This window comes from Aethina tumida, chromosome 1 (genome assembly GCF_024364675.1).
Source record: "Aethina tumida isolate Nest 87 chromosome 1, icAetTumi1.1, whole genome shotgun sequence".
Lineage (NCBI taxonomy): Eukaryota > Metazoa > Arthropoda > Insecta > Coleoptera > Nitidulidae > Aethina > Aethina tumida.
Window position 1 is genome coordinate 53,811,302 of NC_065435.1, and position 27,983 is coordinate 53,839,284.

The 27,983-nt window shown below is 33.5% G+C and overlaps 9 protein-coding genes and 1 long non-coding RNA gene across 15 annotated transcripts; 9 read left to right on the top strand and 1 right to left on the bottom strand.

The window, feature by feature from the left end:
• The first annotated feature begins 602 nt into the window (after positions 1 to 602).
• On the top strand, positions 603 to 5,727 carry LOC109594789 (larval cuticle protein A3A-like). 2 transcript variants are annotated; one of them, XM_049967001.1, is made up of 2 exons: positions 603 to 620; positions 4,960 to 5,727. In XM_049967001.1, exons 1-2 carry the CDS (start codon positions 609 to 611, stop codon positions 5,674 to 5,676), a joined length of 729 nt encoding a protein of 242 aa, XP_049822958.1. In that variant the 5' UTR covers positions 603 to 608; the 3' UTR covers positions 5,677 to 5,727. The 2 variants fall into 2 exon arrangements, with proteins under 2 accessions (XP_049822958.1, XP_049822963.1); XM_049967006.1 differs by lacking the exon at positions 603 to 620 and adding an exon at positions 4,690 to 4,707.
• Positions 604 to 9,129, top strand: LOC109594025 (larval cuticle protein A3A-like). Of its 3 annotated transcripts, none has more exons than XM_049967022.1 (2): positions 604 to 620; positions 8,326 to 9,129. In XM_049967022.1, the coding sequence occupies exons 1-2, from the start codon at positions 609 to 611 to the stop codon at positions 9,031 to 9,033; spliced, it is 720 nt and encodes a 239-aa protein (XP_049822979.1). In that variant the 5' UTR covers positions 604 to 608; the 3' UTR covers positions 9,034 to 9,129. The 3 variants fall into 3 exon arrangements, with proteins under 3 accessions (XP_049822979.1, XP_049822976.1, XP_049822973.1); XM_049967019.1 differs by lacking the exon at positions 604 to 620 and adding an exon at positions 4,691 to 4,707; XM_049967016.1 differs by lacking the exon at positions 604 to 620 and adding an exon at positions 8,127 to 8,143.
• LOC126265705 (larval cuticle protein A3A-like) lies at positions 752 to 1,663 on the top strand. The gene is made up of 2 exons (XM_049968003.1): positions 752 to 768; positions 828 to 1,663. The coding sequence occupies exons 1-2, from the start codon at positions 752 to 754 to the stop codon at positions 1,555 to 1,557; spliced, it is 747 nt and encodes a 248-aa protein (XP_049823960.1). The 3' UTR covers positions 1,558 to 1,663.
• LOC109594045 (larval cuticle protein A3A-like) lies at positions 2,700 to 3,719 on the top strand. Its single transcript, XM_020009209.2, has 2 exons — positions 2,700 to 2,711; positions 2,956 to 3,719. Exons 1-2 carry the CDS (start codon positions 2,700 to 2,702, stop codon positions 3,670 to 3,672), a joined length of 729 nt encoding a protein of 242 aa, XP_019864768.2. The 3' UTR covers positions 3,673 to 3,719.
• LOC109594815 (cuticle protein-like) lies at positions 4,691 to 18,016 on the top strand. Its single transcript, XM_049967054.1, has 3 exons — positions 4,691 to 4,707; positions 14,709 to 15,319; positions 17,320 to 18,016. The coding sequence occupies exons 1-3, from the start codon at positions 4,696 to 4,698 to the stop codon at positions 17,945 to 17,947; spliced, it is 1,251 nt and encodes a 416-aa protein (XP_049823011.1). The 5' UTR covers positions 4,691 to 4,695; the 3' UTR covers positions 17,948 to 18,016.
• Positions 11,536 to 12,610, top strand: LOC109594816 (larval cuticle protein A3A-like). The gene is made up of 2 exons (XM_020010054.1): positions 11,536 to 11,570; positions 11,831 to 12,610. Exons 1-2 carry the CDS (start codon positions 11,559 to 11,561, stop codon positions 12,545 to 12,547), a joined length of 729 nt encoding a protein of 242 aa, XP_019865613.1. The 5' UTR covers positions 11,536 to 11,558; the 3' UTR covers positions 12,548 to 12,610.
• On the bottom strand, positions 12,212 to 17,941 carry LOC126265459 (uncharacterized). Its single transcript, XR_007547946.1, has 3 exons — positions 17,827 to 17,941; positions 15,281 to 15,355; positions 12,212 to 12,351 (listed from the first exon to the last, which is right to left on the bottom strand). It is a non-coding gene; the product is annotated as an uncharacterized LOC126265459 (long non-coding RNA).
• On the top strand, positions 17,091 to 24,027 carry LOC109594792 (cuticle protein-like). Of its 2 annotated transcripts, none has more exons than XM_049966993.1 (2): positions 17,091 to 17,119; positions 23,194 to 24,027. In XM_049966993.1, exons 1-2 carry the CDS (start codon positions 17,108 to 17,110, stop codon positions 23,947 to 23,949), a joined length of 768 nt encoding a protein of 255 aa, XP_049822950.1. In that variant the 5' UTR covers positions 17,091 to 17,107; the 3' UTR covers positions 23,950 to 24,027. The 2 variants fall into 2 exon arrangements, with proteins under 2 accessions (XP_049822950.1, XP_019865592.2); XM_020010033.2 differs by lacking the exon at positions 17,091 to 17,119 and adding an exon at positions 22,559 to 22,700.
• LOC109594813 (cuticle protein-like) lies at positions 17,093 to 27,744 on the top strand. Of its 2 annotated transcripts, none has more exons than XM_049966973.1 (2): positions 17,093 to 17,119; positions 26,590 to 27,744. In XM_049966973.1, the coding sequence occupies exons 1-2, from the start codon at positions 17,108 to 17,110 to the stop codon at positions 27,664 to 27,666; spliced, it is 1,089 nt and encodes a 362-aa protein (XP_049822930.1). In that variant the 5' UTR covers positions 17,093 to 17,107; the 3' UTR covers positions 27,667 to 27,744. The 2 variants fall into 2 exon arrangements, with proteins under 2 accessions (XP_049822930.1, XP_019865611.1); XM_020010052.2 differs by lacking the exon at positions 17,093 to 17,119 and adding an exon at positions 26,482 to 26,508.
• On the top strand, positions 19,319 to 20,177 carry LOC109594818 (larval cuticle protein A3A-like). Its single transcript, XM_020010056.2, has 2 exons — positions 19,319 to 19,345; positions 19,404 to 20,177. Exons 1-2 carry the CDS (start codon positions 19,334 to 19,336, stop codon positions 20,094 to 20,096), a joined length of 705 nt encoding a protein of 234 aa, XP_019865615.1. The 5' UTR covers positions 19,319 to 19,333; the 3' UTR covers positions 20,097 to 20,177.
• Positions 27,745 to 27,983: the final 239 nt, after the last annotated feature.

Sequence of the window (27,983 nt, forward strand, 5' to 3'; positions counted from 1 at the left end):
TTAGAAAAAAATATAGTATCATCTTTTTATTTTAAAAATAATATAAACAAGAATCTTAAATAGAATAATTTAATTATTATACTATGTTATAAATCAGGGGTGGCCAAACTCCTTGATAGTCCGAACCATTTTTCAAAATTTGAAATGTTTCACGAGCCGCATTTAAATACGTATATAAAAGGTATGCAAAAAGGTATTAAAAAATTTGTTTAGAGAAATTATATTTATTGAAAACATATAAATAAAAGTACAAAATATGTATATTGAATTTAAATATTAAAAATTATACATATTTATTTTACTTCTCTTGATAATTTTGAAATGAAAAGGGAACTCGGATACATTTATCGAGAGCCACAAATAATCCTTCAAAGAGTCGCATGTGGCTCGTGAGCCGCAGGTTGCCCACCCCTGCCATAAATTGAAAGAAATTAGTAGTTGATGACAGTTTCGTTACGCAGAAATTAATTGTAACACAAGTTAAAAAGAGAAAGTAAATCTAAGTCAAGTTTGTCAATGACTACTCCCATATCTCACTTTGAATACTACTATATAAAGTACGGTGATACCAAAATTAAGCATACACTTCTAAATCAAGTGAATCAACCATGGCATTCAAAGTAAGTTACTGAAGTGGTTAATTCGGTTGTACATTCTTTTGGTGATAGAATAATTAATTAATATAATTATTTAAATAAATAATATTTTGTACATACCCACGATAAAAGAAAGATTGTGTGTCGATAATTACATGGACGATACCTGTCTGCTTTAAGTTTACACTCATAACAAAATAATGATTAGTAGTAACGACTTGCTAATTTGAGAATTCAATTCACTTTCAATAATATTTTTTTTTTCTTTCAGTTCGTAGTATTCGCCGCCTTCGTTGCCGTCGCCCGCGCTGGCCTTATTGGTCAAGCCGCTTACTCCGCTGCTCCAGCTGTATCCTACTCCTCAATCTCAGCTCCAGTTGCTCATGCTCCTCTTTCCTATGCTGCACCAGTAGCTCACACCTATGCTGCCCCAGCTGTAGCCGCCTACGCCGCTCCAGTCGCCAAGACCATCATTGCCGAATCTGAAGCTCCAGCCAACTACGACTTCGGATACTCCGTCAACGACCCACACACCGGAGACAGCAAGACCCAACAAGAATCTCGTCACGGAGACGCTGTACATGGGAGCTACTCCCTCATCGATGCCGACGGCACCAAGCGTACCGTAGAATACACCGCTGATGCCCACAACGGTTTCAACGCCGTAGTACACAAGGAACCTGCCGCCGTTGCCGTCAAAGCCGTAGCTCCAGTCGTAGCTAAAGTAGCTGCCCCAGTTGCCTACGCTGCTCCAGTGGCTCACTCCTATGCTGCTCCAGCCGTAGCCGCCTACTCCGCTCCAGTAGTAGCCAAATACTCTGCTGCCCCAGCCGTCGCCACCTCTTACTCCAGCATTGCTGCCCCAGCAGCGGTAGCTAAAGTAGCTGCCCCAGCTCTTTCCTATGCTGCTGCCCCAGCTTTGTCTTATGCTGCTCCAGCTCACTCTTATTACCACCACTAAATAACTTAACTCATAAGTGAATGCCATGTAAATATTTATTGTAAATAAAAGTTAAATTATGTATTTAATTCTTATTTAATTAATAATCGAACAATTTTTTTCTACAAATTTTGTAACTAAAAATTACTAAATGAATTTGGACAAAATTAACATTATTATTTTGTTACTTGTTCTTATTTTAATGTATATATACTTAATATATAATTTAATTAATTTGTTATTATAAACTCTTTATATCTATTAATTTTATATTTAAAAATTATGTTGAATTAAATTTTTATTGTTTTCGGTTTTTTTTATAATTTATTTACTAAAAATTTTAATAAACCTTATTTGTTTTACATCTTATACATATATAGATTATATTCTTTCAATAATAGCAGATAAAATTATCTAAAAATTATTAGTTGGGGCTAAGTAATTAGAACTTTATAAGGTAATGTACATTTTTTCATATTATAGTCTTCAAATACATTTTCATTGATTAAATATTTTTTGTAAAGTTTGAGGATAACTTTCATTATATATTCCGCTAAATTATGGATTTATATGCATAAAAATGGTTTCAAAGATATATATAAAAAATATTTGGTACATGTGACATATAAAATTCATACAATGTGTCCTTTGAAATTTAATTAAGGAAGAGTTGCGCACAGATTTTAAATAATTTAAATGATTTGAATGAAAAATTAAAATTTTTACTTCGCATAATATTGTCCTCACTTTATTATGTACGATTAAAAGTATCAAAAAATATTTGTTAAACATATATCAATTTAATTAAATATCATTTTATTGATAGACATTTATACAAGCATCCATATACTAAATTTATTGTAAGATTTACATCGTTTTTATTTAGAAAAAGTATAGTTTTATTTTTCAATTTTAAAAATAATATAAATCAGAATTTTAAATAGAAGACTCTAATTATTATTTTAATGTCTAAGCTATGAATTGAAAGAAATTAGTACTTGATAACAATTTCGTTTCGCATAAATTAAGTATAACACTAAAAGAGAAAGTAAATTTAAGTCAAGTTTGTCAATGACTACTCCCATACCTTACTTTGAATACTACTATATAAACAACGGTGATTCCAAAATTAAGCATACACTTCTGAATCAAGTGAATCAAGCATGGCATTCAAAGTAAGTTAGTGAAATGGTTAATTCGGCTATATATTCTTTTGGTGATAGAATAATTCATTGATATAACTACGTAAATAAATAATATTATGTATACACTCAAGACAAAAGATCGTTTGTCGATAATGTCTATTATATGGGCGATATCTGTCTGCTTTATGTTTACATAACAAAATAATGATTAGTATTAACGTCTTGTTAATTTGAGAATTCAATTCAATTTCAATAACAATTTCTTTTCTTTCAGTTCGTAGTATTCGCCGCTTTCGTCGCCGTCGCTCGCGCTGGCCTTATTGGTCAAGCCGCTTACTCCGCTGCTCCAGCTGTATCTTACTCCTCCATCTCCGCCCCAGTGGCTCATGCTCCTCTTTCCTATGCTGCACCAGTAGCTCACACCTATGCTGCTCCAGCTGTAGCCGCCTACGCCGCCCCTGTTGCCAAAATAGCTTACGCCGCTCCAGTCGCCAAGACCATCATTGCCGAACCTGAGGCTCCAGCCAACTACGACTTCGGATACTCCGTCAACGACCCACACACCGGAGACAGCAAGACCCAACAAGAATCTCGTCACGGAGACGCTGTACATGGAAGCTACTCCCTCATCGATGCCGACGGCACCAAGCGTACCGTAGAATACACCGCCGATGCCCACAACGGTTTCAACGCCGTAGTACACAAGGAACCTGCCGCCGTTGCTGTCAAGGCCGTAGCTCCAGTCGTAGCTAAAGTAGCTGCCCCAGTTGCCTACGCTGCTCCAGTAGCTCACTCCTATGCTGCTCCAGCTGTAGCCGCCTACTCCGCTCCAGTAGTAGCCAAATACTCTGCTGCTCCAGCCGTCGCCACCTCTTACTCCAGCATTGCTGCCCCAGTAGCCGTAGCTAAAGTAGCTGCCCCAGCTCTTTCCTACGCTGCTGCCCCAGCTTTGTCCTATGCTGCTCCAGCTCACTCTTATTACCACCACTAAATTACTTAACTTATAATGCGAATGCCATGTAAATATTTATTGTAAATAAAAGTTAAATGATGAATTTTATTTTTTTTATTTGATTAATAATCTAGTGATTTTTAACTACAAATTTTAAAGTGAAGCAAACTTTGTTACTAAAAATTTACTAAATAAATTTGGACAAAATTAACATTATTGTTTAGTTACTCGTTACTATTTTAATATAAATGCAATAAAATTAATATTTAAATAATTTCTTATATAAATTCTCTAAATCAATTAATTTTAAATTCAACAATGAACTAAATTTTTGTTTTCGATATTTCTATAAATTACCTTTATAGAATTTATAAACTAAAAATTTAGAAAAGTTTAATTGTTTAAAATCTTATAGGTATACAGATTTTTAAAGATTCATTTGTATGTTCCGCAAAATTATGGATTTATATGTATAAAAGTGGCTTTAAATATATACATAAAAATTATTTCAGTAAAGTCTAAAGCCATCGAATTAGATACATGTGACATATAATATACATAAGTTCATACATTGTGTCCCTTGAAAGATTTAGATCGTTTGAAGGACAAACTATTAAAATTTTTAGTTCACATAATACTATACTGACTTTACAAATGTACGAATAAAAATATCAATAAATATTAGTTAAATATTTGTCAACCTAATTAATTAACATTATATAAATAAGCATTTATTAAAGCATCCACTTACTATATTTATTGTAAGATTACATCATTTTTAATTAGAAAAAAATATAATTTTATTTTTTTATTTTAAAAATAATATAAACAAGAATCTTAAATAGAATAATTTAATTATTATACTATGCTATAAATTGAAAGAAATTAGTAGTTGATAATAGTTTCGTTACGCATAAATTAAATGTAACATAAGCTAAAAAGAGAAAGTAAATCTAAGTCAAGTTTGTCAATGACTACTCCCATATCTCACTTTGAATACTACTATATAAAGTACGGTGATACCAAAATTAAGCATACACTTCTAAATCAAGTGAATCAACCATGGCATTCAAAGTAAGTTACTGAAGTGGTTAATTCAGCTGTATATTCTTTTGATGATAGAATAATTAATTGATATAATTACATAAATAAATAATATTTTGTATATACCCAAGATAAAAGAAAGATTGTGTGTCGATAATGTCAATTATATAGACGATACCTGTCTGCTTTAAGTTTACATTCATAACAAAATAATGATTAGTAGTAACGACTTGCTAATTTGAGAATTTAATTCACTTTCAATAACAATTTTTTTTCTTTCAGTTCGTAGTATTTGCCGCTTTCGTCGCCGTTGCCCGCGCTGGCCTTATTGGTCAAGCCGCTTACTCCGCTGCTCCAGCTGTATCTTACTCCTCAATCTCCGCTCCAGTGGCTCATGCTCCTCTTTCCTATGCTGCACCAGTAGCTCACACATATGCTGCTCCAGCTGTAGCCGCCTACGCCGCCCCTGTTGCCAAAGTAGCTTACGCCGCTCCAATCGCCAAGACCATCATTGCCGAACCTGAAGCCCCAGCCAACTACGACTTCAGATACTCCGTCAACGACCCACACACCGGAGACAGCAAGACCCAACAAGAATCTCGTCACGGAGACGCTGTACATGGAAGCTACTCCCTCATCGATGCCGACGGCACCAAGCGTACCGTAGAATACACCGCCGATGCCCACAACGGTTTCAACGCCGTAGTACACAAGGAACCTGCCGCCGTTGCCGTCAAAGCCGTAGCTCCAGTCGTAGCTAAAGTAGCTGCCCCAGTTGCCTACGCTGCTCCAGTAGCTCACTCCTATGCTGCTCCAGCCTACGCCGCCTACTCCGCTCCAGTAGTAGCCAAATACTCTGCTGCTCCAGCCGTCGCCACCTCTTACTCCAGCATTGCTGCCCCAGTAGCCGTAGCTAAAGTAGCTGCCCCAGCTCTTTCCTACGCTGCTGCCCCAGCTTTGTCTTATACTGCTCCAGCTCACTCTTACTACCACCACTAAATTACTTAATTTATAATGCGAATGCCATGTAAATATTTAATGTAAATAAAGTTTAAATGATAAATATAATTTTTCTTCTTTGATTAATAATCTAGTGATTTTTAACTACAAATTTTAAAGTGAAGCAAACTTTGTAACTAAAAATTTACTAAATTCTTCTTATTATAATATAAATATAATAAAATTAATATTTAATTAATTTCTTATTTATCTTATAAATTTTTATTGTTTCGGTATTTTTATCAATTAATTTTATTTTATTTATTTATTAAAAATTGAATAAAGCTTATTTTTTTTAGATCTTATACATATACAGATAATATATATCTAAGTAATTATGAGATAATATAAATTTTTTCATATTACAGTCTTAACATACATTTTTATTGATTAAACATTTTTTGTAATTTTGAGGATTACTTTTATTGTATGTTCCGTTAAATTATTGATTTATAATAATGGCAGAAAGTAGAGCTCGCTACTTTAAAAATAAATAAATTGCTACCGCCCTGTATAAGCAAATCTATTATAATTTATATCAATTATGGCACTAATCTCTACAAAATCGACAATAATTTTTAGTTTTACAGTATACACTAAACTAAACTGAGTTAATATAACGCCTTGTGGAAAGAAAGTATATTTCGAATTAAAATCATGGATTGTGACGTTCTTTCAATCCGATGATAGAAATATCTATATCACTCGATTGTAACGCGTGTTTTACAACAATTTTCAAGATTTGTTAACGTGGAAGGAAAGAATAAAAGTGAAAGACAAAAAAAAAACTATAGGTTTCTGGGTAAACATATTTTATCCTACTCCAGAAATATATTTTCCTGAGTTCCAGCAAAATAAAAGGTGTGCTTGAGCCACAACTTGGAATTAATGTTTCTCCAAGAAAGTTAAGTGATAGATTAATACAAGAGGGGTCTTTATGCGAGAAAGTCAGTCAAAAAACCACTACTATCAGAGAAGAACATGCGAGTCAGAGTTGAGTTTTCCAGATCCATTATACACTGGACTTTAAATGATTAGGAACGAACGATCTGGAGTGGTTTCACTTAAAGTTTACCATACTCACTGTTAAACACGGCGACGTGTCGGTAATGGTATGGGGCTGCTTTTCGGGATTTGGAATGGATCCTCTCCTTTGAATAGAGGGTATCATGGGTCATTTTATGTATAAAGAAATATTGAGTAACAACTTGGTTCCAGATTCAGATAAAAATATCGCACTAAAACATTATTTTCAACAACATAGTGACCCGAAGCACACTTCAAAATATTTGAAGCAGTGGCTTTTATGGGAAAAAAAAGAATGTTATGAACTAACCATGTCAATCTCCCTATCTAAACTTCTATGAAAACTTTTAGGAGATAGTGAACAACAAAATAAGACGCAAAGAGTATAGTAATCAGCAAGATTTATTAGCGGTTCTGCAGGAGGCCTAGCAAAATATGGATCCAAATATTATTTAACAATCTGTTGTTTTCCATGAGAAAAAGATGTTTGGAAATTATTTATAATAATTGAAATTTTATAATATTTAGAGTAGAATTAATTAAAATACTAATTTCAAATTATTTAGAGTAATAAAACTTTAAATGGCATAAGTTGCTCTACTTTTTGCCAGCCCAAAAAAATAATCATCAGTAAAGTTAAATTCTTAATTATTTTTTATTGTTTAACTATGTAATTGTTAAATTTATAAAGGGAAGTTAACTTTTAATATATATTTTTTTGAACATAATAATCAGGACAAAAATTAATTTAATTTTTAAAAAAGTTGCTCTACTTTTTGCCAATACTGTATATGCATAAAAATGGCTACACACACACATATATATATATATATATATATATATATATATAAAATTAATTCAGTAAAATGTAAAGCTCTTCTATTAGGTAAATGTGACATAAAGATTATACATTGTGTCCTTTGAAAGTTAATTAAGGAAGAGTTGCGCACAAATTTTAAATAATTTTGAATGAAAAACTATCAAAAGCTTTAGTTCACATAATATTGTCATTACTTTATACGACTAGAAATATCAAAACATATTGGATAATAATATGTCAATTTAATTAATTATCATTTTATTAATAGACATTAATTCAAGAATCCACATACTAAATTTATTGTAAGATTTACATCGTTTTTATTTAGAAAAAATATAGTTTCATTTTTCAGTTTTAAAAATAATATAAATCAGAATCTTAAATAGAAAACTTCAATTATTATTTTAATTACTAAGCTATGATTTGAAAGAAATTAGTACTTGATAACAATTTCGTTACGTATAAATTAAGTATAACACAAGCCGAAAGAGAAAGTAAATCTAAGTCAAGTTTGTCAATGGCTACTCCCATATCTTACTTTGAATACTACTATATAAAGAACGGTGATCCCAAAATTAAGCATACACTTCTGAATCAAGTGAATCAACCATGGCATTCAAAGTAAGTTACTGAAGTGGTTAATTCGATTGTATATTCTTTTGGTGATCGAATAATTAACTGATATAATCACAAAAATAAAAATAATATTTTATAAATATTATATACACATAACAAAATAATGATTAGTATTAACAACTTGCTAATTTGAAAATTAAATTCATATTCAATAATTTTTTTTTCAGTTCGTAGTATTCGCCGCTTTCGTCGCCGTCGCCCGTGCTGGCCTTATTGGCCAAGCCGCTTACTCCGCTGCTCCAGCTGTATCTTACTCCTCCATCTCCGCCCCAGTAGCTCACACCTATGCTGCTCCAGCTGTAGCCGCCTACGCCGCCCCCGTTGCCAAAGTAGCTTATGCCGCCCCAATCGCCAAGACCATCATTGCCGAACCTGAAGCTCCAGCCAACTACGACTTCGGATACTCCGTCAACGACCCACACACCGGAGACAGCAAGACCCAACAAGAATCTCGTCACGGAGATGCTGTGCAAGGAAGCTACTCCCTCATCGATGCCGACGGCACCAAGCGTACCGTAGAATACACCGCTGATGCCCACAACGGTTTCAACGCTGTAGTACACAAGGAACCCGCCGCCGTTGCCGTCAAGGCCGTAGCTCCAGTCGTAGCCAAAGTAGCTGCTCCACTCGTAGCTAAAGTAGCTGCCCCAGTCGCCTACGCCGCCCCAGTAGCTCACACCTATGCCGCTCCAGCCGTGTCTGCCTACTCTGCCCCAGTAGTAGCCAAGTACTCTGCTGCCCCAGCTGTCGCCACCTCTTACTCCAGCATTGCTGCCCCAGTAGCCGTAGCTAAAGTAGCTGCCCCAGCTCTTTCCTACGCCGCTGCTCCAGCTTTGTCCTATGCCGCTCCAGCTCATTCTTACTACCACCACTAAATTATGACGTTGTAAATGTATGAATGCCATGTAAATAATTATTTATTATAAATTATAAAGTTTCTTTTTTCAAATGAATGTATTTTTTACACATTTCCACTAATATTGAATAAACACAATATGATTATAACAAGAAACTGTAGAGCACATCGAAGTCAACTTGACGTGAACTTTAGTAGGAGTAATTAATACCGAATAGATTCGAATTTTTATTATCAACTTTCTCACTTTACGTATATTCTGAATTTAAAATTACTTATGTAAGAATAAGAAAATGGGTTAAATGTGTTTTCTGAAATTTGTTGTCGTATGTTTAAAAATTAAAATATGTGTAAATGTAAATTATTATGAACTATTTATATAAATTGGTACTAAATATAAACATATTGTTGAATTATATTTCTATTTTTTCCGTTATTTTTATCAATAATTTTTATGTACCATACGTAACAGTAATTTTCTTATGCCGCTACCTGGTAAAAGAATCATTTGCAAAATATTTAAAGCTCCTATAATTTTTAAAAAAATTAAAAATATTTAAAAACAAATTATACTAAATAATATTGATAAAAATAACTTGATTTCCCAAATTTGACATAATTTTTTTCCAAGCACGGCTATAATTGTTTTAAATCGTATAAATGTACTGACAATATATTTTGCAATGATGTACAGTCAGCGTCAGATCTGCAGTTACACCTCGAATTCAAATTCGCTTGCGGTGCATTGTCGGCCCCCCACCACATACTGCCCGCTCACTCCGCGTGTTTATAATAACTGATTAAAAACAATTAATCTACCTTGCACTGTCGAAAGGTAAAGATGCCTCGAAACATTTCTGATGAAACGCGAATGCGAGTTATATTTTTACACGAACAAGGGAACAGTAATACAGAGATATGTCTAAATTTAAAACTGTTATTAAATTTAAAATTCTAATTATCACTAATAACGACGACGACGAACGAAACTGCTCATAATTATTTGATCGAATTCAATTTTAGTTATAATTTTAATATGGATCATAATATAGATAACATGAATTTTTGGGTGGTATTTAAACTTTTAAACAATAGTAGATTTGAATTATTTATTAAATTAATTTATTTACAATATTTTTCATGTGTCTTGATCAACAAAAATAAACCATATAATAAAAAATATAAAAAAGTAGAACTAAACCAATAATGAAAAATCAACATTACTTATTTCAAAATATTTTCAAAACTTCTATAGCTTGTGAGATTGTAGTTTTTTAATTCAAAATAGCTTTTCTTAATTTAACATTTTATTTAGTATATCCAGCATCCAACCTCACTAAAATGTAAGATTCCTTTTTAATATTAAACAATACCAATTATATTTTATAATTTTGTATTTATCTATTATGTTTCATTTTAATTGTTATTTATAGAAGTATTATACAATATATTTTGTTCAAATAGACATTTAATACTAATAATTTGTTTTGTTAAATATATTCTTATTTTTGAATTTATTTGTTTACATTAATTATACATTTAACTTTTAATACAAATGCGATATGGTAAAAACTTTCGTATGATAAGTATAATTTTTAATTACCAACATATTATATGATAATTGAGTAAAATACCTTTTAGAATAAATATATTAGAATTAGGACAACAATTATTATACGAATTAAACAATAAGAAATGTAACTATAAAAAGTTGTATACATTAATATTCAATTCAAAATACATAACGTGAATAAGCAATATTCTTAATTTGTTAAAAATTAATGATACGAATCTGCTGCAAAAACACATCTAAAAATATTTATTTACTGTGTCACAATTGAACACTCGCACAGTTTTTACTACTATCCCCTCCAATCTCACACACTCGCCGCAAGCGAATATAGCCTTTAAGGTGTAACTGCAGATCTAACGCCGACCGTATATGTATATAATATATAAAGTATAAAATAGTATCTAAAAAATAAAAGTTTCGGATGAGTAATTAAGCCGCAATAAAATAATATACATTTTGTCACATATTAGACTTACCTTTTCATTAATTATAGAATTTTGGAAAATTTTGAAAATTACCTTCATTGCAACTTTTGCTAAACTATGGATCTATTTATATATATGAAGATATCTTTAACAAATTAAAAAAATATAAAATATATAGAGACACCTCAATTTAATTACTTAACATTTTATAAATATGCTTTAATTTAAGTAACATACATATAATATAAAATTTACATAGTTTTTAATTAGAAAAAATACGTTTTCAGTTTTCAATTCTAAAAATAATGTAAATCAGAATTTTGTGTAGTATATTCTTTATTTTAATTACCAAGTTATAAATTGAACGAAATTAATACTTGATAAATATTTCATTATCCATAAATTAAGTATAACAGAAGCCGAAAGAGAAAGTAAATCTAAGTCAAGTTTGTCAATGACTACTCCCATATCTTACTTTGAATACTACTATATAAAGAACGGTGATCCAAAATTAAGCATACACTTTCTGAATCAAGTGAATCAACCATGGCATTCAAAGTAAGTGAATGAAATAATTTATTTCGTTGAATATTCTTTTTGTGATAATTAAAATGATGAACTGATATAATTACGCAAATAAATAATATTTTGTATTATATATATTTAGGATAAATGAAAGATTGTGTGTCGATAATGTCTATTACATGGACGGTACCTGTCTAGTTCAAATTTGTAATCATTACAAATATAATGATTAATATTAGTGACTTGCTAATTTCAGAATTAAAATCAACTTCAATAATTTTCTTTACTTTCAGTTTGTAGTATTCGCTGCCTTCGTCGCTGTCGCTCGTGCTGGCCTTATTGGTCAAGCCGCTTACTCGGCTGCCCCAGCTGTATCTTACTCCTCCATCTCCGCCCCAGTGGCTCACGCTCCTCTTTCCTATGCTGCACCAGTAGCTCACACCTATGCTGCCCCAGCTGTAGCCGCCTACGCCGCCCCTGTTGCCAAAGTAGCTTACGCCGCCCCAATCGCCAAGACCATCATTGCCGAACCTGAAGCTCCAGCCAACTACGACTTCGGATACTCCGTCAACGACCCACACACCGGAGACAGCAAGACCCAACAAGAATCTCGTCACGGAGACGCTGTACAAGGAAGCTACTCCCTCATCGATGCCGACGGCACCAAGCGTACCGTAGAATACACCGCTGACGCCCACAACGGTTTCAACGCTGTAGTACACAAGGAACCCGCCGCCGTTGCTGTCAAGGCCGTAGCCCCAGTCGTAGCTAAAGTAGCTGCCCCAGTCGCCTACGCCGCCCCAGTAGCCCACTCCTACGCTGCTCCAGCCGTAGCCGCCTACTCCGCTCCAGTAGTAGCCAAATACTCTGCTGCCCCAGCCGTCGCTACCTCTTACTCCAGCATTGCTGCCCCAGTTGCCGTAGCTAAAGTAGCTGCCCCAGCTCTCTCTTACGCTGCTGCCCCAGCTTTGTCCTATGCTGCTCCAGCTCACTCTTATTACCACCACTAAATGACTTAACTCATAAGCGAATGCCATGTAAATATTTATTGTAAATACAAGTTAAATTATGAATTTAAGTCTTCTTATTGGATTAACAAATCTACCCATTTATAATTAGAAGTTTTTGTGATGTAGTAAATTTAATAATTGTAAATTTACTAGATAAAATGCGCAAAATGGGTAACAAACCATGTTACCATGTTATTTTAACATTAATTAATTAAAACATTTTATTTATTTTAATATTAATTCAATATAATTGATGACAATTTGGTTTTAAATAAACTATTTTTGTTGAACTGAATTTCATGCTTACAATATTTTTATCAATTATTTACACATATATCAACCGGAGTAGATTTTATCAATTACTTCTTTTTTGTCATGCCAGTTTTGACTGACTATTATTTAATAAAACAAGCGTAAATACAATAAACATATTGGCATTATAAATATCTTTAAAATATAAAATTACATATATTTTCTGAAAAGAAACATAATATAAAACGTACGTACGTATATAGATATTTCCTGATGTGAAATTGCAATGTTAAATATGTAAAACAGGCGGTCAGGAGACACCGACAACCATTTTTGATCCATTCGTATACTATAGTAAAATATTTAATAAACCCTAATATTGGGCGGTGACTTTCGAGTTTAGAAGTATTTGTTAGGTGGATCCCGTCGCAGTCAACTTTAGAATCTATTTGCCTAATGGTTTTAAATATTATTATTATTTTTTTGAACAAAGATAGGAAGATCTTATAAAAGACGCACTCCTGATGGAATTTGGGGGTAGTGTCGAATTCACACCGACTAAAAACCCCTCTCCGGGCACCGATCCGAAGATCATAGACAAATGACATACATATATGGATGACAAAGGGAGTATATGGAGAGCATATACGGGTTTGCTGAAACAGAAGACGCCAAGGTATCAGCCCCCTGTCAACTGAGATCGGAAGAGCAAGACTAATCTGAGAAAGATCCGAGATCTTCCTGGGGAACGATTGGACTTGCGGGATTGGATCCGTTAGCTTCCCACTGCCACTGGTTTGTGAAGTGGTACTGAGCCCTAGGACCACGACAAGGTGGATCCATCCTAGAGTGAATATTATTTATTTTTAAAATAATTTTAAGAAATAGTTAAATTGTTCAACAAAGATGGATTAAAATGTTTTAAAATTTAAATGTTAGGGTTGTACATTGTTGACGTAATAAAATAATCCACGTTTTTCATATAACAGTCTTAATATATTTTTCATTTATATATTATAATTTTATTTTTTAATTTTGAGTATCAGATTCATTATATGGTATATTTTAATAAACTGGATTAAAAAACAAAAAATTATTAAATGTTTATATTTATATACAGGGTGCTTCATAACTTATCCTAATTTTTTTTAACCAGATATGCACTTCTAAATAATAAGTCTATTTCTTAAAAAAAATCTAATAAAAGTCCAATGGAAAACGAGATAAAAAATGTTAAAGTTTTTAACGAAAAAATGTTAAAATTTTTAGCTTATAAAGTATTGTATAGGTCAATTTAATTAATTTACGTTATATAAATAGACATTTACGCAAGCATCCCCACATTAACTTTTTTCTACATTGTCTTTAAATAGAAAAAATATGCTTTCAGTTTTTAATTCTAAAAAGAATCCAAATTTGATAAAAAAGATCTCAGCTATTAAATTAATGATTAAATAATAACGATTAAAAAATAGTACTTGATAAAAATTTTGTTACGCATAAGTGTAACACTAATCAAAAGAGAAAGTAAATCTAAGTCAAGTTTGACAATGACTACGCCCATAGCTTACATTGATTACTAGTATATAAAGAACGGTGATCCCAAAATTAAGCATACACTTCTGAATCAAGTGAATCAACCATGGCATTCAAAGTAAGTACCTAACTGAAATGATTTGCTTTTCCATTTTTTTTATAGTAATTGTAATAATTTTTTTTTTTTTTTTGATAAAACAAACAAATTTTTTTTATATATTCAAGATTAAACAAAGATCACGTATCGATAATGTCTATTACATGGACGATACCTGTTTGCTTCAAGTTTATAATCATTGCCAATATAATGATTAACATTAATGAGTTGCTAATTTGAGAATTAACTTCATCTACAACTTTTTTTTACTTTTAGTTCGTAGTATTCGCTGCTTTCGTCGCCGTCGCCCGTGCTGGCCTTATTGGCCAAGCCGCTTACTCCGCTGCTCCAGCTGTATCTTACTCTTCCATCTCCGCCCCAGTAGCTCATGCTCCTCTCTCCTACGCTGCACCAGTAGCTCACACCTATGCTGCTCCAGCTGTAGCCGCCTACGCCGCCCCTGTTGCCAAAGTAGCCTACGCCGCCCCCGTTGCCAAAGTAGCCTACGCCGCCCCAATCGCCAAAACCATCATTGCTGAACCTGAAGCTCCAGCCAACTACGATTTCGGATACTCCGTCAACGACCCACACACCGGAGACAGCAAGACCCAACAAGAATCTCGTCACGGAGATGCTGTGCAAGGAAGCTACTCCCTCATCGATGCCGACGGCACCAAGCGTACCGTAGAATACACCGCTGATGCCCACAACGGTTTCAACGCTGTAGTACACAAGGAACCCGCCGCCGTTGCCGTCAAGGCCGTAGCTCCAGTCGTAGCCAAAGTAGCTGCTCCACTCGTAGCTAAAGTAGCTACCCCAGTCGCCTACGCCGCCCCAGTAGCTCACACTTATGCCGCTCCAGCCGTGTCTGCCTACTCTGCCCCAGTAGTAGCCAAGTACTCTGCTGCCCCAGCTGTCGCCACCTCTTACTCCAGCATTGCTGCCCCAGTTGCCGTAGCTAAAGTAGCTGCCCCAGCTCTTTCCTACGCCGCTGCTCCAGCTTTGTCCTATGCCGCTCCAGCTCATTCTTACTACCACCACTAAATTATGACGTTGTACCATCAAATTGTATGAATGCCATGTAAATAATTATTTATTATAAATTAAAGTTTCTTTTTTCAAATGAATGTATTTTTTACACATATTCACCAATAATGAATAAACACAATATGATTATAATAAGAAACTGTAGAGCACATCGAAGTCAACATGACGGTTCGAAATTTTATTATCAACTTCCTCACTTTACGTATATTCTGAATTTAAAATTGCTTATGTAAGAATAAGAAAAGGGGTTAAATGTGTTTTCTGAAATTTGTTGCCTTACGTTTAAAAATTAAAATATGTGTAAATCATATGATTGATTAATGTTATGTACCTCTTTAAATAAATTGTGGGACTTAAAGAACAGTAATCTCCATTCCATTTAGTCTAAATTTGACAAATATTTGTTAAAGATCTGAGTTAAGATTTATTCTTATTTTAATAAGTGAGAAACTCTTATCACGAACCTGGTTAAATATATTAAATAAAATGATTTAAATTATTCAGCATTAAAAAAATGATTATATTTTTCGACTTGGTCCACTGGAAGACCCCAGTTGGTAACAAACCAATTCTTTAACAGGAGTTTTTTTTTATAAAAATGTTCACAAATTATAATTAATGTTTTAACATAATTAGCTGATGTTCAATTTATAATTTTCTTGAATCCTTGATTAAATTTTATAGAAATTGCATATAGTAATATAAATTGAAGGAAATAATATAAACCATGTCTTACAAACTTTAACTTAGAGGTATGATAAAATTTTGCTTAGGAAAGTCTATAACAACTATATGTTAAGAGAATAAATTAAATTTATTTCAAGTTTAATCAGTAATGTATGTATATAAATTAATTACAATAAAAACAATAAATGACTCAAACAATATAGTTAGATTTATTCCAGTCTGAATTATTATTTGAATTGTTCCAATGCAAGATTAATTTTGAAGTAAGTAAAGACTAGAAATATTTTGTTTAATTATTAATTTAATAATGATTTAATACAGAAATAAAAAAAGTAGGTTATTCAAAGTCAAAAAGTCAACAAGAGGGCAGTTATTTGTGACTTTTTATGTTTTCTTATGGAAATATAGTTCATCATTGCATATCCCAAAAGTTTAAATATGTATTTTGGTTTTAAAAAATATAAAAGAAAAGTCTTTACGTAAATATTAAAAATTAATTTTGGACCCTCAAATAATTTTCACCTTGAAAATACTACAAAAAAATAATAAACATAATAAATAAAAGATAAGTAAGGTTTAAAAATCTTTTATTTTCATTTTTATTTTAAGGATATGATTTATTTTTAAATATATAAAATAGCTTGGATGTATGTAAAATATTTTCACATTAATCTTATAATCTTACATTTCAACTAATGTGACCTTAAACATTATTATTACATAATTATGCATATTTAAGGATAAAATCCCAAAATGAATAACAACAATTAAATAACATTTTTATTATGAATAAATTATAAAATAGCGCTGACCGAAATAAGAGAAAGTAAATCTAAGTCAAGTTTAAGTGTGACTACGCCCATATCTCACATTAATTCTCACTATATAAAGAACGCAGGTACCAAAATCAAGCATACACTTCTGAATTAAGTGAATCAAACATGGCATTCAAAGTGAGTAAATACGTGCTATGATTGTTCACTTTTTTTTTAAAAAAAACAATATCTAGTGTTTTCAGTGCGAATTATAAAAAATTAAGTTTTATTTTATTCTCTTTATTTCAGTTCGTAGTATTCGCCGCTTTCGTCGCCGTCGCCCGTGCTGGCCTTATTGGCCAAGCCGCTTACTCCGCTGCTCCAGCTGTATCTTACTCCTCCATCTCCGCCCCAGTAGCTCATGCTCCTCTTTCCTACGCTGCACCAGTAGCTCACACCTATGCTGCTCCAGCTGTAGCCGCCTACGCCGCCCCCGTTGCCAAAGTAGCTTACGCCGCCCCAATCGCCAAGACCATCATTGCCGAACCTGAAGCTCCAGCCAACTACGACTTCGGATACTCCGTCAACGACCCACACACCGGAGACAGCAAGACCCAACAAGAATCTCGTCACGGTGATGCTGTACAAGGAAGCTACTCCCTCATCGATGCCGACGGCACCAAGCGCACCGTAGAATACACCGCTGATGCCCACAACGGCTTCAACGCTGTAGTACACAAGGAACCCGCCGCCGTTGCTGTCAAGGCTGTAGCCCCAGTCGTAGCTAAAGTAGCTGCCCCAGTCGCCTACGCCGCCCCAGTAGCCCACTCCTACGCTGCTCCAGCCGTAGCCGCCTACTCTGCCCCAGTAGTTGCCAAGTACTCTGCTGCCCCAGCCGTCGCCACCTCTTACTCTAGCATTGCTGCCCCAGTAGCTGTAGCTAAAGTAGCTGCCCCAGCTCTTTCCTACGCCGCTGCTCCAGCTTTCTCCTACGCCGCTCCAGCTCACTCTTACTACCACCACTAAATTAAATTGTTTTATACGAATGCCATATAAATATTTATTTATTAGAAATAAAATTAAATTAAAAAATTACACATTTGTTTAAATTCTTTTACCTTTTTGCGAAACAAACTACTGATATTTTGTAAAACTCTTAATGTATTAAAGGTTTTTTTGCATAAGGAAAAGTCTGCCTTCATAAAACCATATTTATCTTATATTAAATTAGATGCAAATTATATAATCATGAACCCTAATTTTCTAAACCTCTCTCTTCTGGATATTAGTCGATTTTCCACTGAATCCCAAATTGAGAATTTAACATTTAAAATATATTTAAATATAAAAATATGATTAAATCAATTAAGATTACAATTTTTACTTACATTAAGCAACTATCACCAACTGAATTGAGAAATCGATAATCTTAGTTGAATCTGGTCTATCAAGAAAATTAGTGGATTAAAAAAACATTTTCTTCCTTTATATTTCAATACAAACATCGAAATATTTCTGTTTAAAATCAATTTATATTAATTTAACGTTATGTAATATTTAATTTATAGAATATAGTTTTTGTCTGTAATAATTAAATTAGGTAATAAGATAAGGTATATCCATGTTTATTATTAATAAAACTTAAAGAAAGCTAAACAAAATCCCAATAGATACTGTATGAAATTTCAAAGTGATACAGGTGGAACAAATAAAATATATTGGAGGATATATTTGAAGTAAACAAAAATGAAACCTAATTTATGTTATCGTGGGTGACCTGAATTGAATTATCCTAGTTTGATCTCTGGAGCATACGTTGCTTCAGAATGACATTCGTTTTTGATAAATTACGAAACATTCTGATTACATTTAAAAATAAGAACTGTGTTATTTATATATTATACTCGTATTAGTCTTTATATGTTATTTTGTTATTGCAACAAATAAACAAATTAATTGATAGAATATTTTAGTAAAAATTACATTGATTAATATATGAAAATTTCAATATAAACCATAATAAAACTTAATGGACCAACATTTTGAAACTGTACAAAAGTTATTTATTTATTTAATTATTTAATGATGAAGTACTTGAAATATATGCTCTGTGAAATATATGGTATTTTGTATGCAATAATCGAAATCTAAATCTAAAATTGTAATTAAAAAATTTAGAGCCAAATTAAATTTTATTAAGAATTTTATAATTAAGAAATGATAATATTAGATAGTATAACCTTCAATTACTGAAAATCAATGTAGTAAAAATTTACGTCCCAGACCGGTGAAAGTATGCATATCAAAGTCAAATCTTTGGCCAACCACCACCACTACGTGGTCCACCTTTCTGTATATAAAGAATTAAAGAACCCGAATTAAACATACACTTCTTAAACAAGTGAATCAACCATGGCATTCAAAGTAAGTATTTCAATTTGGCAATCAAAGCAATACAAATTCTATTTTGTTATAATTTCAGTTCGTAGTATTCGCCGCTTTCGTCGCCGTCGCCCGCGCTGGCCTTATCGGTCAAGCCGCTTACTCCGCTGCTCCAGCTGTATCCTACTCCTCCATCTCTGCCCCAGTAGCTCACGCTTCTCTTTCCTACGCTGCACCAGTAGCTCACACCTATGCTGCTCCAGCTGTAGCCGCCTATGCCGCCCCTGTTGCCAAAGTAGCCTACGCCGCCCCAATCGCCAAGACCATCATTGCCGAACCTGAAGCTCCAGCCAACTACGACTTCGGATACTCCGTCAACGACCCACACACCGGAGACAGCAAGACCCAACAAGAATCTCGTCACGGAGATGCTGTGCAAGGAAGCTACTCCCTCATCGATGCCGACGGCACCAAACGTACTGTAGAATACACCGCTGATGCCCACAACGGTTTCAACGCCGTAGTACACAAGGAACCCGCCGCTGTTGCCGTCAAAGCCGTAGCCCCAGTCGTAGCTAAAGTAGCTGCTCCAGTCGCCTATGCCGCCCCAGTAGCTCACTCCTACGCTGCTCCAGCCGTAGCCGCCTACTCCGCCCCAGTAGTAGCCAAATACTCTGCTGCCCCAGCCGTCGCCACCTCCTACTCCAGCATTGCTGCCCCAGTAGCCGTAGCTAAATTAGCTGCCCCAGCTCTTTCCTACGCTGCTGCTCCAGCTCACTATTACCACCATTAAATTTATTTTGACGTTTTGAATGCTGTGTATATATTAATTTATTTGGAACCAAAAACAATAAATAAAAAACAGAAAACTTATAATTTTGTCTTAATCAAGAAGTATTTTATAAGCCTAAGGTGCACATTAAATGTTTATTTTACTAATTGTAATGAAACAGTTGCATAATATAATTAAACAGATTTTTTATTGGCAATTAAATGAATATGCAAGCGGTACCAGTTAATCAATTCATTAAACTTAATTTGTGGATCATTATGACATCGTAACGAATAAAAAAATTTCTTAAAAATGTAGGTTAATTATATAATATATTTACTCCACTTATTAACCTTGGTTAAATTGCGGATTTTGAATTATGCAAAAATGTGAACATTTAAAACGTTGATAAAGTTCAATCGTAAGTTTAACACATAATTAACAAATTATATTATTATTTGGTAACCGAAAAAAGTCAAGTAAACAAATTAATTTTTTTCAACATATTTAATGCCAAATATATAAACTAGTGTCATGTCATAAGTAAAAGTTGTCAGGGTTTCGGTGCTGGTAGTAAAACACACATCACTCTTTGTCTCTAAAATTTATTTTTAATTTAGCATTTTAAAATGTAACTCCACAAAACTGATATAAAAATATTTTTATTATATTAAGATTCTAACCGAAAACAAAACGTGAATAAATATAAAATACACAATAAACTACTTGTACACATAACAGAATAATGATAGTGATGATGATGTAAAGATAATAATAATAATATTAATTTAAATAACTAACAAACGTGTAGTATTAAATTTAATTTTACATTTAACATACATTCTGCTGTAATAAAATTATATTACATATAAATTAAAATATACAAATTTACTGAACTGCAATTTTAATTCGTCCGTCAATAATCCTTCGATATTTGTGCAATACGTCTTTTCCCTTGAAGCAATGTTATGTGATTTAGGTGAAACACAGTGAAAGTATAACAAAACCGTTCACACATATTTTATTTTAACAACGAGTTTACCACTCCTGTCAAATTTTCCCGTATATAAATAATTAATTAATTCGATTATTACATACTTAAGCCACAACTACTGCAAAATTATCATTGGAAGTCAGTGGTTAACCAATAAGTTAATACATTAATAAAATATTCATACATACTCAAATATCTTTAAATAAATAAAATAATTAAAAAATAAAATAATAATAATAATAATTTCGAAAAAAAATAATATTTTTAATTATATTCGTGGTGCAATTTGAACCACGTTTTAAAAACAAATTTAAACTAACTAAATCCTTAAGATTTCTGTGATTATTTCTATACTAGTCAATTAATCAGCGTCCATTGGAAGTTCTAGCTTAACTTAGAGTATTATGGAATTTCTCACTGATTCACAAAAAGTTAAATTACTATATAAATCCTAACTTACGATGTTTGGATTGCATGTAGAAATTATAAGAATATTTTAATAAATGCTTATAAAGCAAATCTATAGATTTCGTGATTGAATAACTGCCAATTATAGTATAATTTAGATTAACTTATCAATGATATCATTATGTTTTTTTTTCAAAATGATCTATTATGAAGAAATTTTCAAGGCAACATTTTTCTGAAGAACAAATCTAATTATAATTAAGTAATTTATATACGGAAGTCATATTTTTGATAGATTTAATTGATACTAGTAATAAAATTTTAAAATGTATTGCCTAATTTATACTAAAAAGTACACACCACATTTTTCTCATTTAGACTGTGATTTTTATTAAAAAGTTTCTTGAGAATTTAAAAATTTGAGAGTTATTTTTTATTCATTTTTATTTAATTAACAATTGATTATTTTATTTTTTACTTTTTTACAAACATAATATACATTTGTTTAAAAGTAATTATAAGACAAACAAAGCATAATATATAAGCTTACTCATCCTATATAGAAATATTATTTTATATTAATTATTAATATTGATTAACTCGTCGTTTATTTATTATTGATCTTAACAATTTATTATTTATTAAAACATTTATGACTTGATGATACTGTATTTAATACTTAAAAATAATTATTTCTCTAAAATATAATTATAATACACAAAAAAAATAAAATTTAAACATGTAATAATAATAGATCTATTTAAATTAAATTATAAATTTGACTTGTGTAATACAACAATTAATTTATTATTAAGAATATATAAAAGTAAATTATTTATGAAACCAGTGTGAAAATTCCTGAATGAATCAGCAAATGAATAATTTTTCAATTCGACTCACGAATACATAAATTATTTCCAATGTCCAGAGAACTGACCGCAACATAATCGCGTGGCGATTTGCAACACACTAAAGTGGAACCTCGCGTGCTCGATGACCGGGCATTTTCGAGACAAAGAGTCAAAGGAGCAACAACAAACCGCCGAACCGGAAACCATACCGAAAAGTCCGGCGTACTCTGGTCGGGTGAAAGGTGTGGCTGAACTTGAAAGGCCGATCTGAGGGTCGCTTGATTTAAACAAATTTTCGTATAAAAAGGACCAAGCTCAACACGAAATCATCGCACTTCAACTTCTAAGTTCGAAACCAACATGGCATTCAAAGTGAGTAGCTGTAGTGTAGTTAGTTGAAACAACGCGAAAAATCGGATTATTTTGTGTGCTTTGTGTTGAAAATCTATTCGTCGTAAATTAATAACATTTCCATTTCATTATTTTAAAAAAATTACTTAAGTCAATTACTAATTTTTTTTTATAAATATCGTTAGCCATTTATTTTACCGGCGAATTCGCCACAATTTGGAAAATGTAATTTTGGACCAAATAATCTTTGTTGCTGTACTTAATTTTTTATAATGGGTATTATATATATATACACATGTATAATTATATAATAAAACAATTTAAGACAATGTTCAAAACGAAATTGTAAGTATTATGGTAATGTGTATGAAGATCACGTACTACGTTTTAATTTAAAACGTAGTACGTGAACTTTTAAATAAACTCGCAAATGAAATCATCATAAAGTCTCACCAGTATTAAATTATGTTAACAAAATCGTGACACAAATTATAATTTTTCTTTCAATTTCCAGTTCGTCGTATTCGCTGCTTTCGTAGCCGTAGCTCGCGCTGGCCATTTGGGTTACGCCGCCGCCCCCGTAGCCTACGGAGCTCATGCCTACGCTGCCCCAGTAGTAGCCGCCCATGCCGTAGCTCCAGTCGTCAAATCCGTCGTAGCTGACGCCCCAGCCCACTACGACTACGGATACTCCGTCAGCGACCCATTGACCGGTGACCACAAATCCGCCGTTGAAACCCGCCGTGGCGATCTCGTACAAGGCAGCTACTCCCTCGTTGACTCTGACGGAACAAAACGCACCGTAGACTACACCGCCGATTCCCACAACGGTTTCAACGCCGTCGTATCTAAGGAACCCCTCGCTGTAGCCGCCCCAGCCGTAGCCACCTACGCCGCTCATGCCCCAGCCGTAGCCACCTATGCCGCTCATGCCCCAGCCGTAGCCACCTACGCCGCTCATGCCCCAGCCGTAGCCACCTACGCCGCTCATGCCCCAGCCGTAGCCACTTACTCCGCTCACGCTCCAGCTGTAGCTTCCTATGCCGCCCACGCCCCAGCCGTAGCCACCTACGCCGCTCATGCCCCAGCCGTAGCCACCTACGCCGCCCACGCCCCAGCTACCTACACCGCCCACACCGTAGCTCATGCCGCTCCAGTAGCTCACGCATACGCCGCTCCAGTTGTAGCCGCTCACTCTGCCCACGCTTACGCCGCTCCCTCTGTCCATCATTATGCTCATGCTGCCCCAGCCCTTACCCACGCTTGGTAAAATGTAGAATATAAATATTTGTAAATTATTTTTTGTGTGTAAATAAAGAACGCTTATCAAAAAAAAATATTGTAATATTGATTTTTATTGTTACATTACCTAAAACCTGATTACATTACACATCATTCAAGAGATATTATAATCAATAACTGAGCAGAATTTCAACAATTAAAAAAATCTAACAATAAAATAACATAATGGTTTTCTTTTGTTCAAATTTATTTGTGTAAAATGAATGAATTAAAAATTTAACGTAATAAATACATTATTTTATAAGATATTATAAAGACAAATGGATGTACATAAAAATAAAAGTCGACGATGTTTTACCAAAAAACTATTTTTAATAACTAAATTTGGTTATTATTTCGACATTTTCTAATTTAAAATATAATTTCAAATCTCTACAATTTTAAGTAAAATAGTGAAAATATTGCTGCTTTATTTATGTAAATATGCAACAAATATCAGAAGCCCAATATTAGTATTAGTATTAATTTCCGACTCTGAAAACTTGGTTCCTAGACACTTTTAAAAAATCCTCTCCAAAGGTGAGCTCTTAATTTTAATAGGAAGGTTCCCCTCTCAATTTTCCATTTCTTCTTCATTTCCAAAATCTATATCTCGTCATTACTTTATCGTACAGAAAATTTGTATTTACATTTCTTGTAGAAATTGTACCAAAAAGGTATCTGACAATTTTGTTTATAACTTTTATTGTTTAGAAGATATCGGAGGTCAAAGTTTGAAGAACTTAACAAAAATTTCTTTTTTACATCCAAATTTTATAACTCGTAGATAAGTAAAATTAAAATGACCAACATATATTTGTAGGAAAATAAACGCTTTACAAAAAAGGTCTGTTGTGGTTACTACTGATTTTATTGGGAGAATTATTATTATTAAAATTAAGAGCTGATCTTTAGAGAGAATTGCCTAGGAATTTTCAGTGTCGGAAATAGTCGATTTTTTTGGTCCAACGTAATATGTATATTGGATAATTTAAATAAAACTAAACTAAGTAATTTAAAAAATATTTAAGGATCCCGAAAAAAGTAAAATGTCATTTAATTTTTAAGCAGTTGCAATTGTTTCAAAATTGTGTTATTTATTTTAGGTTTTCAAGTTTATTATTTCAAATGAACTTCATTTAATGCGACAATTTGTTTTCGAGATTATTTTTTAAATTTATTTAGAGAGGTACTTCAACACAAAAATTTTAATAAAATCCAAATAATGCGGATCTCCATTTGGCTTTTAATAGTTTCGATAATGATATGTTTGGTACTCGTTTGGCACCCCACAAAAATTGTATTTAAATTAATCTTAACTACAGTTCGGTCAACTCCAACAGGATTTATTTTAAAATAAATTTCAGAAAAAAATACGCGTGGATCGGTTAATAATTTAAGTGGGCGCCAATATCTCATTAATATTTATGAATAATAAAAATGTCGCGGTTGTTAATTTATTAGTTCATTTTTAATCAGTTTCTAAATTTAAGTGTTTTTAACCAGCCGGAAAAATTATAATTCAATAGTTCATTTATGTTTAAACTGGAATTACTACTTTTTTTGTCTGAAACAGAAAATGTGAAATAAAAAATATTTAAATATATATAAATTTATATTACTTCAATGAGGTTATTACGAAATATGTTAAAAGATTTAAACTTGAAATGAGACGCAACCTTTATTTGTATTCAGAGCATGAAAAGTGTGTGAATGTCTCGATAAACTACACATATAAAATTATTATTTTATTAGTCACCATTTCCCCAAAATGTTAATTAAGTGTGTGTAATATTTTGAAATTCTAAACACTTCACTGCACTTTCTTTAACAACAAATTTTCGAAACTGATTATTTTTTAAAATGGTTTCTAAAATTCATAAATCTCAATAGAATATTTTACACATAAATACTCCTCCTAAAATTTATTATTAAATTCTGTATTTAAAATTGTCAAATAGTAAAAATATAAAATTTATTATACCGATAGAAAAAAAAATAATATTTGAATATGTACTTTTCCTAATTTTCTGCAAAAATATTCTTTTAAAATAATATTTTAATGATATTAAATGTAGTATTGAGATTGTTTTTCTCAAAAATTAAATCTTACTAGTCATACTAATTTACATAAGGAATTTTGTAGTAATTCCGCTAATTATCATACCATATTCTAATTAGAATATTTTCATAAAGGTTAACTAGATTAATTTCATTGAAAAAAAAACTACCATCTCGCTGTCGTGATACATGTATTTTTGCATCACCATTTCAGTGTAAAGAACCAGGATATGCAAGTTTTCCAATCATTGAACAATAACAGACATAACTGCAGTAATTAATTAATTCAGAAGTCTGCAAATATCCAAAAGGGGGAAAAACTTGACGGAAACAAGACGTGTTATCAACTACTTTTGGTTAGGTGTGGTCGTACTTGAACAACAATTTTTTGTGAGGGTCACGCCTCCAGAAGTTCTAAAATATATAAGACACAAACGGCAGCCGAAATTCATCACAACCAGATCAAGTATCAATCATGGCATTCAAAGTAAGTCACTAATACTTGAGTAAAATTGATATTTTCTTATATGGATAATTCTGTAACATTATATATGTTTTAATTTTACAGCTTGTTGCTTTCGCTGCTTTCGTCGCTGTTGCCAGCGCCAGTCTTAACCACGCTCCTTTGGCCTATGGTCATGGTGCCATCTCCACCTACTCCACCCAGACTGTTGCTCACTCCGCACCAGTCGTAGCTTCAACCTACGCCGCCGCTCCAGCTGTAGTAGCTCATGCTGCCCCAGCCGTAGTAGCCCACTCCGCTCCAGTTGCCGTCGCCGCTCCAGTAGTCAAATCCGTTGTAGCTGACGCCCCAGCCCACTACGACTACGGATACTCCGTCAGCGACCCCTTGACCGGTGACCACAAGTCCGCTGTAGAAACCCGTCGTGGTGATGCTGTCCAAGGTAGCTACTCCCTGATAGACTCTGACGGAACTAAGCGCACCGTAGACTACACTGCCGATGCCGTCAACGGATTCAACGCTGTAGTATCCAAGGAAGCTCCAGTTGTAGCCAAAGTAGCAGCCCCAGTTGCTGCCGTAGCCGCTCCAGTAGCCGCCGTAGCTGCCCCAGTAGTAGCTAAATCCGTCGTAGCCGCCCCAGCCGCCGTATCCACCTACTCTACCCAAACCGTCGCTCACTCCGCTCCAGTCGTCGCCTCCACCTACGCCGCCGCCCCAGTAGCTGCCGTAGCCGCTCCAGTTGTTGCCAAAGTAGCCGCTCCAGCTGCCGTATCCACCTACTCCACCCAAACCGTCGCTCACTCCGCTCCAGTCGTCGCCTCCACCTACGCCGCCGCCCCAGTAGCCGCCGTAGCTGCTCCAGCCGCCGTATCTTCCTACTCCACCGTCTCCCACGCCGCTCCAGTCGTAGCTGCCAGATACGGATACTCCGCCCCAGTCGTTGCCGCCAAATACGGATACGCCGCCGCTCCAGTAGTATCTAGCTACTCTTCCGTAGCCCATGCTGCTCCAGTAGTAGCCAGCTACTCCGCCCCAGCCGTCGCCTCCTACTCTGCTCCACTCGTAGCTGCCAGATACGCTTCTCCAGCCGTATCCACCTACTCTGTAGCCCACTCTGCTCCAGTAGCTTACTCCGCCCACACCTACGCCGCTTCCGCTCCAGTTGTAGCCAAAGTATGGTAAATTAGGATTTTCGAATGATTGAGTGATTTAGGCCGTGATAATTTATTTATAAACTGTAAATAAATACCATCCAACGAATTTTTTGGTTTTATTTCAAATTTACAGCGACAAATTATGAACAATAATTCCATTTGTTTAAATTTGTTTTTATTTTAACAAAAATGGCAGTTCAATATTGACTGAACAATATAATTAATAATAAAATAATAATCAGTTAAATTTAAGGTACTCTTAGGATTTATCGCAAAGAGTATCTAATAAAGTGAGAAAATAATATTAATTTACTTTAGTAAATAGTTTTAAACTTTAAAATTGCT